The sequence below is a fragment of the Ictidomys tridecemlineatus genome, chromosome 1 (assembly GCF_052094955.1).
Source record: "Ictidomys tridecemlineatus isolate mIctTri1 chromosome 1, mIctTri1.hap1, whole genome shotgun sequence".
Lineage (NCBI taxonomy): Eukaryota > Metazoa > Chordata > Mammalia > Rodentia > Sciuridae > Ictidomys > Ictidomys tridecemlineatus.
In genome coordinates, this window is record NC_135477.1 from 85,226,886 (window position 1) to 85,239,102 (window position 12,217).

At 38.8% G+C, this 12,217-nt stretch overlaps 1 protein-coding gene across 6 annotated transcripts in view; it reads right to left on the reverse strand.

Annotated features, from left to right (window-relative positions):
• Arhgef28 (Rho guanine nucleotide exchange factor 28) overlaps nt 1–12,217 on the reverse strand; it is a 291,621-nt gene that overhangs the window by 148,290 nt on the left and 131,114 nt on the right. For all 6 annotated transcript variants that reach the window (XM_078043571.1, XM_078043579.1, XM_078043576.1 and 3 more), the window contains 3 exons: nt 8,512–8,695; nt 5,959–6,139; nt 2,913–2,982 (listed from right to left, as the gene is read on the reverse strand). In XM_078043571.1, the coding sequence (XP_077899697.1) occupies nt 2,913–2,982; nt 5,959–6,139; nt 8,512–8,695 (435 nt within the window). The remainder of the gene's footprint in view (nt 1–2,912; nt 2,983–5,958; nt 6,140–8,511; nt 8,696–12,217) is intronic.

Sequence of the window (12,217 nt, forward strand, 5' to 3'; positions counted from 1 at the left end):
CAAAAAAATAAATAAATAACCCAATCAATAAATGGGCTAAGGAACTGAACATACACCTCTCAGAAGATGATATGCAATCAATAAACAAATATATGAAAAAGTGTTCAACATCTCTAGCAATTAGAGAAATGCAAATCAAAACTCCAAGAAGTCATCTCACTCCTGTCAGAATGGCAATCATAAAGAATACAGGCAATAATAAATGTTGGCGAAGATGTGGTGAAAAAAGTACACTGATACATTGCTGGTGGGACTGCAAATTAGTGCAACCACTATAGAAAGCAGTATGGAGATTCTTCAGAAAATTTGGAATAGAACCACCATTTGACCCAGCAATCCCACTCCATGGTAATACCCAAAGACTTAAATTAAGCATACTATAGTGACGTAGCCACATCAACGTTTATAGCAGCTCAATTAACAATAGCTAGACTATGAAACCAACCTAAGTGTCTCTCAATAGATGCATGAATAATGAAAATGTGGTATATATACTCAATGAAATATTACTCAGCTTTAAAGAAGAGTAAAATTATGGCATTTGCCAGTAAATGGTTGGAGTTGGAGAATATCATGCTAAGAGAAGTAAGCCAATCCCACAAAACCAAAGGCTGAATGTTTTCTCTAATATGTAGATGCTAATTCACAATAAGGAGGGAGGCATCAGAGAAGAATAGCATTACCTTAGATTAGGTAGAGGGAAATGAAGGGAGGGGAGGAAAGGAGATGCAAGGATAGGGAAGACAGTAGAATGAAACAGACATTATTACTTTATGTACATATGTGACTGCATGACCAATATGATTCTACAACATGTATACTCAGAAAAATGAGAAGTTATATCCCATCTATGTATAATATATCAAAGTGATTGAATGCATTCTACTGTCATGTATAACTAATAAAAAATAAACTTAAAAATTAATTTTAAAAAAAGCAAAGGTAGAGGCTTAAATGGAAAAAAAAAAAAAGGACAACATAAAATGTAGTGCCCTAGCTATTTGCAATTGGCAGGCGAGTGACAGCTTCATGGCTAGTACCAGCCAACAAGAAGTAAGAAACTTGATCAGTTATAGTTATAGCAGTAAAACTGGGCCAGGTGCTCAGGGAAAGCCAGCATTCCCCACAATAGACCAGGAAGAAGTTTCTCCTCTCAGCCTTGAAGGATGAAGCATGAAAGAACCCACTAACTCCTTAGGCAGGCAGACCCCTTATTCCTCCCCAACACAGCCAGCAGCACCACCCACAACAAGGGCAACTCCACGAGCCCCAAAGATGTAGGCTAGGTAGGAAGCTCAGTTGATCAGGACTGACCCAGGAGCAGGGACATCATGGACAGGCCACACAGACTTCTAGCAGCTCACCATAGATACTTCTTATCTGGGACAACTTTTCAACAAACATAGGGCAAAGAGTTTATTATTATGCTATATGATAAATCCTGTATCCAAGTTGTCAATTAAAAGCAGGATCAAAGTTATTAACCAGCTGTTAACCTTGGTAGGGTAGAAAAGAGGACATTGCCCTGTTTTACCTCCCGAACGGCAGCATCTAGCATGGAGATTCTCAGCCCTGTCAGACCAATGTCCCTTTACATTAACAGGTATTTCATAATGGTCCTTCACTACCCTGAAATAAAATTAATAGACAAGACAATTCTACCTCTACAAATACATATAACATGATCTTCACGTGAAATTTCAAAAAGTCAAAATCAACGTAATACCCTAACTAAAGTATGAAGCAAAAGGAAAGCAACCGATAGTAAGATATTTTGTATTTCAACATACACAACAATCTCCTTAGCTGCCTTGGAAGACACAATGATGTGGTCAGACGTTTGCAACTATTGGATTCTCTCTGGAAACCAGAATTCTTTCCAGACAGAAAATACAGGAATATGCAAAAAATAGATGAAAATGCTTCCTAAGATAAAAACTTGTGCTTATTATTAAGATTTATTAACAGACCGGATTCAGGTATACATGGAAAAGAGGGAACTATATGAATTACAGTAAGGATTGAATACCCTAATAAATTGCCAAGTTGGAGAAAATGAAGATTAATGGTATTTCTGCAGGTGAATTGGTTCAAGGGTGGCATCAGAATGATTTTGTGTGCTAAGATGGGGAACAATGTAGTGGTAACGTATTATAAAAATATCTTCCTGTGTGAACTCCTGCCACTAGAATTGTGCATTCAGTCTTGAAATTAGCTCTACAGGGCAACTCTTAGGCAGGATTGCCTGTACCTTGATAAGCATCTAGGACCCCAGCCCCTTACTTCTAAATGCCAATGGTGCTGCCCACCCCTTGTGCCAACCAACATATCTTAATGATTTTCAAAGCTTCCCTTTAAGACCTGGTGACCTAACTTAGAAGAGAAGTTTCACAAAGGTTAAATGAGCAAAAGAACGAATAAAGGAGGGAAGGACTAAATAAATGAACAGACTGAACTTTCATAATTTTCCTTCACTACCCTGAAATTAAATTAACAGATAACACAAATCTACCTCTCCAAATATGTGTAAACTGATCCTCACATAAAATTTTAAAAAACCAAAATCAACATAATACCCTCACTAAAGTATGAAGCAAAAGGGAACCAACTGGCAATAAGATATAAACAATCTATGTGTGTCCAGAGAATGCTCAAAAGATCAAGAATGTGAAGACCCAGCCAAGGGCTTGCAAACAGCACTCAGTGAACATTAGTGGAAGAAAAGTGGAAACAAACAGTACCCTGCATTTGGTGCCGTCAGAGGATCCAGGGGCTTTGTAATCACCACTAACCCCAGATTTTGCCTCTGAGATTCTTAGTTCATGCAATTTTGCCACGCACTTCAGCAGACTGGTTAGCTAGTTAGTCCTGGTACTTTTCTAGTTGCCTAATGGGGCAAAAAGCATACATACCTTCTTCAGTTTCTGCAACTTGGGAAGGCATAGTTGGTCTTTCCTCTGGCCTGACTTCTTGCTCAAGAGCCTAAGAAATGAAGGGGGAAAAAAAATCACTGAAAACTATTTGAGACTTCTGATATACAACAAAGAGAGAAAAGTCACAATCAAGAACCTGAGAGCTGGGAAGTCTGGGAAAGACAAGGGTAGGTAAAAACTTCTGGGAGAACAGTCACTGTTCCAGAATAACAGAGAGCTAAGTCAGAGAAATCCAGGGGCAAGGGGGCCAAAGCTGTCCCTTCCACTAATCCTTGAATGCTTCTGCAGGTCACAACAATCAGAAAGCTCTCAGGAATGTGATGCATAAACCAGAAAAAGAACAGAACATCTCTGAAACTGTTAACAAGGGACACTGCATCTGCTCACCAGTAGCAACCCACACCTAGACCCTACGATGTAGGGACCTTGGAGGGTTAGATGACAGGATAGGACCACAATCACAGGTAGGATCCAGGATGTCCATGGGCAAAAAAGTAGAAAACCACACCTTGAGCTGCAAACTGGCACCGAGAGTGCAAGCTATACCTGCTGAAACTAAGTTGGTAAGCCTTGCAAAGGCCTTAGAGAAAAGCTGCCCTCTTGGGACCATCTGGATTTTCTTTTCAGACAGACTACTCACAGCCAGCAAAAATGTGAAAATATGCAGAATCACTTGCTGATGTGCCAAATGGTGAAAGAGCCCAAAAGTGCATTAGCACATGTTCCAAAATAAATCTTCAGCCTCCTTGGGTGGGAAACCACACAACTGATACAGACCCCTGAGTCCTACCAGGCATGCTTCAGCCCAGTGGATCTATTGCCTCATTCTGACCATCTTGGAACAGCATCCTGAGGCCAGAGCAAAAAATAACATGAAAAAATATACAACTCATTGACCACAAAAGGGCAGGGAATGTCTAGTCACACACCCTGTTTGGGCTACTAACTTGCCCAGCACCTCTTCCAGAATATGGTGTTCTCTCTTCCAGGGCCTCCAGAGACTTAAGAGATCGACTAGAGTAGTTCCATACTAGGGGGTGCTGAGGAGATGGAAGCATAAGAAATGGGGATGAAAGAGGGGTCTCTAGGCCTGAGACATTCACCTGCACCGTGTTTACCTGGGGTCAGCCTTGACCTTGAACCCTTATCTTTCAATAAGGGGAGTTGTCAAGCTTATGCATAAAAAGCACATCAGATAATGTTGGTTTCTGATTACAGAACATGAAATAAAGTACTATTATTTTTGGAAATGGGTTTGTGAATACTTCACTTTTATGAGCAACTTGGAATGCCATCTCAGAGAAATTTAAATTTCCTGGTTGTCTTATTAATTTTAGCCCAGTTCCACAACTAAATTATCAGCATTCTGATAATAGGAAAGATTCTGTTAAACAATTTAAAAAATGATTAAAGGATACAGCTAAGACTTTGCCTATTCAGGGTTAAGTGTATAGCTTAATGGCAGAGTATGTACATGTGCAAGGCCCTGGGTTCAATCCCCAGTGCCAGGCAAATCAAAACAACCAAGAAAGGATTTTGCTTTTTCTTTAATTTCTTAATATTCGTCTTTACAGTTGAGATATTTAGCACAAACCTATCACTTTAACATTTAATACTTATTACAAATTGTCATGCCACCACTATAAACTGCAATATAGAATGAAAACCTGTAACCTCTGCAACTCTAACAGATGTGGCTTCTGAAGGGGAGCACCACGATAGGTCTAGTGCATGGTAAAGCAAGCTTGGGTTTCCACAGCAAATTGTCCACTGTTGCTCTAGAAGGCTGCAGATAACTGAGCAATGCTCAAACCTTAGACTTAATGTGTCTCCTTGTAAGAGACTGAGTTTGAGTTGTGGTTCAGCCCCTCACCTCAGAGCCAAGTCATCTAAGCTAACACATAAAAATAAACTTTTAGACATGTAAGATCCAGTAAAGCATGAATACTTTCTGTATAAAATCTATATATGGTCATGTAATATTTGTTATCCTAAGTTGTAAAGCTTTAGTATGAAAAATCCATAATAATTAGCACTTGCTTACATTTAAAATAACAACAAACCAAGCTAAATAACACTTTGCCTAATAATAATTAAAATATGTTAAATATTCTTTATACTTTTTAGTCACTATTTGTTTTCTAAAAAAATAACAGTAATAACATATCAGGTCATTGACTAAAATAATTGAGTAAATTAGAAAAAAAGAGGCCATTGTCAAAATAATTAACATGAGCCTAGCAAGATATATTACAACATAGAACAAAATAAATACTTGGGGTTCTTGAATAGCATATTAACATCAACAACTCAGGATTTATCCTCATTTTACAGACTTATCAGCTATCAATTTCATCTGAAGTTAAGCAGTATTAAGGTGGTGACAAATATATTAAACCTGCCTATCTTTGAGAACCTGAACCCCAGTTTGAGACTTTAACTTGGGTTCAATAATAAAAATGAACTTAAAATATAATGATAATGATTATAAAGAAAGTAAAACATTTTAACTCTGAGATGGGCATGCTATGATATGAAGCTGTGATAGCCCTCAAAGCTGGTCATGATGGAAGGGGGTAAATCTCTTTGGGAAAAAAAAAACTAAGTTCTTACCTGTTCCTATTTGTATACCTGGGCTTAACTACATCTAAACCACAAGGAAGCCCAGGAGTAGATATATACACATACAATAGTCCTAAATGCAACTGCTTTAGTTGAGAATTATAAAACAATTAATAAGTACAGATAAAACATCCAAGGTTAGAATTAAAACCCAACCATGGGTGGGGTTGGACTCAGAAAAGTAAACAGGAAGATTATACAAAGTACTGTTTTCCTGATAACAACATATGTAATCTTCATTCTATTGATCTAATAGTTTCCAATTCCATGCCCCCCAATGTTTCATTAGAAAGAAAGTGCTACCCCCCCCCAAAAAAAAATACTGTTCCCAAAACCATGAATAGATGCCTATATTCTGTAAAGGAGTATGCACTATTGTGTACCAGAACATCTGGGCACAAACCTTGACAAGAAAGGCTCTGTCCCAGAAGTATTTCCGGAAGAGTTTAATATCTGCCTCCAACAAATGCCCGGCTGTGTGGTTAAGGGTCAGAGTCAGTGTTTCTGATGAGTGGATGTATTGCAGGGAGGCATCTTCACTGAGCCGAACTCGAGAAAAGCCTGGGGAACATTTGTCCTGAAAACTGAAACATCACAAGTCAAAATCCATGCACAGTTTCTGAAATTCCACCCCCAAGATTCCAATTCCCTTAGCTCCCTAATATGACAAACCCAAGTGACAAAATAAACCTTGAAAATCACCTAGTGCAACAAACACATAAGCTCATGAAAACAGCTACTTAAAAAAAACCATAGGCACCCAGAGAAGGGTCTATGGAAAAGAAAGTGAAGTATACTACGTACTTTAAAGGTTTAGATAAACAGTGAAACATTACTAACTCAAACATAGAAATTTACCTCAAAATTTCATTCCCCTTTTAATCTGAAAAGATGCCTCTCCCTTTAATGGAGCCACATGTAGAACAAATGAACTGGCAGCCAATAGTTTATTAGATGATTACAGTGGAAAACAGACATGCTCTCCAGGGAGTGTGGTGAAGCTTGGATGTTACAAACAAGTGAGGTATTCATAACACACTGGTACCACTGTTGCAAATCACTTTCTCATGCAAATTAAAACATGCATAAATTTAATCATGTTATATTCTTGGATACATTCATTAACAATAGAACAATATTCCCAAGTTAAATTCTTGAATATAAGTGGATTTTTCTGTTCTGTCATGGCAAAGAACAATTGCATATTCATTAGCTATTAGTAGGCTTCATGGATAATGTACCAATATTCTAGATGGGTTATCATGCAATAGCAACAGTAAAGATGCCTCAGGATAAAAAATGTTAATGTTCAGCATGTTGTCACATCCCAAAAGGTTGTTCCCAGATTCCTCACTTCAGTTCTGTGTCTCTTTCCTCTTCTAATATGACCTCATTTTGTCAAAAACTGATTGCTTTACAAAAATATATTCTACAGATGGTGCCTAACTTACAACAGTTTAATAATTTCTCAACTTCACAATGGTATTAAAACTACATACATTCATCATAAATCTTACTTCAAATTTTGAATTTTGGTATGTTCCCAGGCTGGGCAGTGGCAGCAAGCCACAGTTCCCAGGCAGTCACTCAATCACAAGGGTAAATAATCAATACTCCATGGTGGACTGTGTTGCTAAGTTATGCTGCTGGTTGGTTAAATTTAATAAATTCATTTTCAACTTAGGGTTATTCAATTTGCAATGGGCTCACAAGGACAGACCTATCAGATGTCAAGAAGTATCTATATTTCCACTGAAATAAATATTACTGCCCTCATCCAGAATGATAAAAAAAAAAAAAGAGATCTACAAAGAGAAGTTGTTACTCTAAGGCTTGAGGAACCGCCCCAAATCTTCACACCAATTGCTGGCAAGGACTCTAGAATCTTCCAGAAAAATTCCCATGCCAACACCAAGCCACCAAGGTGAATGGACTCTGAGCCTGAGGAGTAAGATCCTTGTCGTTAATTTAGAAATGGAAGCTTCATCCTATGATCAACATTGAACTTACATACTTTTAATTCCATCCATGGATGGATTTGTTAAGCATGCAAGCTTTTAAAACACATAATTTTTTCTTGCATGAAGAAAAAAAGATACAAAACTACCAACATATGAAGAGCTGGCCTCCAGGACCTCACTGAACCATGAACTAACTATCCAGGATGACTAAGTCAAAGGAAGCATTCTTGCCCCACTAGCTAAAAAGTGAGGTCACGTTAAACCAAAGATAAAGGAAATTCCCTTTGGATAGGCTTGTCTCTTGATTGATGGCCATTTGATCAAATAAGAAAAATAAACAGAAATCTCCAGTTTTTACTCTAACATTCTCTCATTCCCCATATAACCATAAATTAGTTACATTGAGTTCCATGAGCCAAACAAGAAAAACCAGTCTACTATGGGACATTGTGTAATAATACTCTAATAATATTTATATAGTACTTTATAATTCTTAAAGTACTTTTCCAATTATATTATATATTTTACCACTCATTAAATCATGAAAATCAATGTATACGAAACCTTCTTTTGTAAGTTAAAAATAATGACCAATCTGAACCGTTCTAAATAAAACAATATACTCATAATTCACAAAAGTGTTGATACATCATCAACATAAAGAACCTTATAGTTAGCACGTTATTTCCTTTATATTATTTTCTAGACCCTAATGACCATCCCACTGGCTAAATAGTACCATAAAGTCAGTCCGTTATTCATTGATTTAACAAAATGTATATTCTTTCAATGAAAATCATGGACTGGGCACTGTTATAGAAAGATTGCAGCAGGTAAAACAGATAAGGTCCCAGCTTTGTGTCTGTATGGTACACATGAACTAAAAGTAAAAATCATACACCAACATTAACTTATGGTTGGGTTATTTTTTCATAATGCTTGGCAGACTTTACAGAAACAGATGAAGAGAGAAACTCTCAAGCATCTGAACTTACTTGGAGATGTCTTCCATCAGCCTGGAGTGTCCACCATGTGAAGCTAAGTCCAAGGGTGTGGCGCCCTCTTCATTGGGTAATGCCAAGGCCTGCACTCCCCCAGGGAGACACAGGAGGAAGTGGAAAAGCTTAGCCAAGCCCCATCTCACAGCCAAGTGTAGAAGAGACTCTCTGTGTAGAGATACTGCAGAGAAAGAAAAGCATGTGACATTAGTTCCTCTGTCTTCACAGTTCATTTCATACATTTTATCAAAGAGACAATGTATTTAGACATAATAAAAACGTCAGAGCCGTAAGAAACTGCCAAAGCACCAAATCCCAACACCTCACTCTGTGAATATGGAGAGGGATTTGTCCAAGGTTAGGGAGCCAGAAGATGCTGGAGCTAGATCCATTTTTCACTGGTATGATTTTTTTGTCCACTGTCTACATATTGCCATCGCTGCCTCTGCACATGCAGGAGGATCATCTAAGGAAAACAGGTTCTAGGGAAAGACCACTCTTTGGTAAACAGATACTTGTCAGTTTCCAAGATCCCTGAAGGAGGGTCCGCTACTCAGGCAGGGCAGGCTCTCAGAGGCCAAGGCTATTAAGGAGCCTCTGTTTCTACCCTTTATCCTCAGTGCTGTTTCTCTCCTGGTGAAGCTACAACAAAATGGACTTCATATATCCAGAAAATATGAGACTATGGCCTTTCTCAAATCTTACAGTGGTATTTGGTCATCTATTAGATGCCTGAGCTTATGTCAATATTGCCAAAGCCAGGCCAGCTGTGCAGCAGGCTAAAACCAGGCCTTAATGGATGCCCCTGGACACCCCTTTGCTGGACAAAGGGCTCCTGGTTGGTCTGTGTCTTGGTTTCCTTCATGATGTTTGCTTCTATGCATTATGATTGGTTCCCAGCTGGACCACTCTGCAGGTTGACAGGTCCTTGGTGCTTCTATTTCTAATACCCTAGCATAGTCTGGCAAACCAAAGCTATTCCTTATTTGTGGAGTTAAATGGCGATCAGCTGTTAAAAATCAGAATTATTTGTGTGTTTAGATTAGCTAATTTGTATAAAGTTTGTACACCTGTATTTTTCTTGCAATGGCTCAGTGCCTGGAACATGACTCGCCCATAGTAAACACTGTATTATAAGTATGTAAAAGAATAAATTTGCCCATACTTAAAAAAAAAAAAAACTAAACTAGTCACAAGCTGGCTATGGTAGCATAAATCTGTAGTCCCAGCACTTGAGAATCTGAGGCTGGAGGATCTCTTAAGTCTAGTAGTTTGAGACCAGCCTGTGAAACATAGTGGTGAGATCCTGTCTAAAATAAATAAATAAACAGATAAATAAAATAAAAACAAGCTAAACCCATGAACTCTATAGGCATTGGCACACCTTAAAATATGCCTCATTTTAACCTAAACATGAAATTACCAGCAAGATCTGTTGCAATGAGCATGCAGCAAGAATGTGAGCCTTACAGAAACTCCAGTCATGTTATTTACTGTGTGTGTAAACTACAATGAGCCAGACAAAGCTGTGTAACACCAGACTGAAAGGACCAAGAAGTGGGGACTCTGTCTTGTATGTTGTGGTATTCCCAATCTTAGCACAGTGCCTGGGATGTGGGATGTGCTCTATATTGGCTTATTAGATGAATGAATAAATGACCAATAGCTCTTCCCCTGGTGAATTCCTACAAAAGTTAGCTTTTAGTATTTGACTACAGCTGCTGTAGGTAGCATCTGTTGTTCTTGGTTCTGCCTCAGATACCTCTTGAGCAATAGCTGAGAAAAGAAATTCTGTACTCCCACACACAATTGGGACAAAACCGCCTGCTTCCCCACACAGCTCACTGTCCATATTAACATGATTTTATGTTCCCATTGTCTTCACGAAGATAACTTCACTATTCCCAGAGACAGTTGCTCAGGCAAATGACTGATTGTTCTTACAGGGACTTCCCCCAAGATTCATCGACTCTTCAGTAGGAAGTCTCCACAGACAGTATATATAAAACCAATTCTAAATTGTATCATGATCCATACAGAAACCCTATCAGATTCCTTCCCCATTTGCCATTCCCTGACACCTCAACCCCCAAATTAAAAGATCTTCATTCAATCAAACTGCAATTCTTAATAAATTCCAGCCTTGCCATTCTATCCGCTCCAAGACTCTGCTAAGACCCTGTGCAGAGATGTCCCCCTCACCATAGGGAATAAGCTCAGCTTTGTCCTACCAACAGGCTGTGCTGATGGTATGTAATAGGCCAGTATCCAACAGTACTCTAATTTGAAACTAGGAGGAAATACTCCACAGGAATGCCAAAGAAAACTGATTAGTTTGCATTCTTTATTAGTTTATACTGCTATTGCTATTTCTAAATCTAGATCAATGAATGTATGGCTTCCTATTTCAAATATGTAAAGAGCACTTATCACAGTGAAATGCTACCCAGTTCTCTTATATTTGTTCCATTATCTGTCTGTTTGACACAACATAGATCTCCCCCATTGAAATAGCATCAAAAATGCCAAAACATCTATGTGCCAAGGTAGCACATTTGCTTCACGTACTAGCAATTGTCATCTTTACAAAACTGAAAAGATAAACTATTTTATCCTACAAGTTTTTATCCTGTAAGTTTTTGCCTATTCTACTAATTTGATTAGTAAGAAGGGTTTTATTATTAAGAGATTCCCAAGAGGACATGTTTTACTTCCTTTTTAAGGTAATAACCAGGAAGAGACTTGTCAGGATCAGGTAATGAGATGAGCACACATATGCACACATGTACACACATACACTCACCAGCACAGCCAGCCCATCAGCATGAGATGCTACCAACCTCACTGGCATGAGATTTCTAAGGCGGAGAAGCCTCTCTAAATCAGGTGAGAAATGTTCCATGGTTGTATAGGCTGCAATACAATAAAGTGGGCACATCTAAACCCTTCATGTTCCTTTTTAAAATCATAGTGTTTGTAGAAGCAGACAGGGTACCAGCTGTTTAGATGGTATGCCCTGCGGTACCTGCTGCACTGCTCTAAATACCATCAAACCCAGGGTGCAGGGCGCCGTGCTCAACCTGACCTATCATGACATACATCAATATTTCTGTTTCATCTACCAGGAGATCCTTCCAAGCCAGTCCTGCTAGTCCAGCTCCCAGTCCTCTGCTTTCAGGCTCCATCTTCAGATCTGAGAGAACAGCAAACATGTGGAGCTGAACGGCTCATTGTTGACCTCTCTCTCTCTCTCTCTCTCTCTCTCTCTCTCTCTCTCTCTCTCTCTCTCTCTCTCTCTTCCCCTCTCTCTCTTCTCTTTCCCCTCCTTTCCTCCCTCCCTCCCTCCTTCTGAGCCTCTCCACTTACGGAGAGCAGGAAGGCAGGGGAAGAGAGGATCTTCTGGTGTTTAAAGAAAACAAATAAGAAACTGACCTAAGTGTTTTAAGAGAGAGCTGTCTTGTTCAGTACAAGAGTTCAGAGCACAGAAGAGGGCAAACAGCTTGAAATAGGAAGCATCATGACATACATAAATATTTCTGCTTGTTGGAGAGTTTCAGGTTTCTTAAGGGCAGCCAGGAAAACAAACTGTGGAAAGAGGTTATACAATTTAGCAGAGGTGGGCTGTTTAATTAAAACGAAAAATTTTTTACCAAATAAATATGTGTCTTTCTGTTTAGCTGGTACCAGGAGTTATTTGAACTAA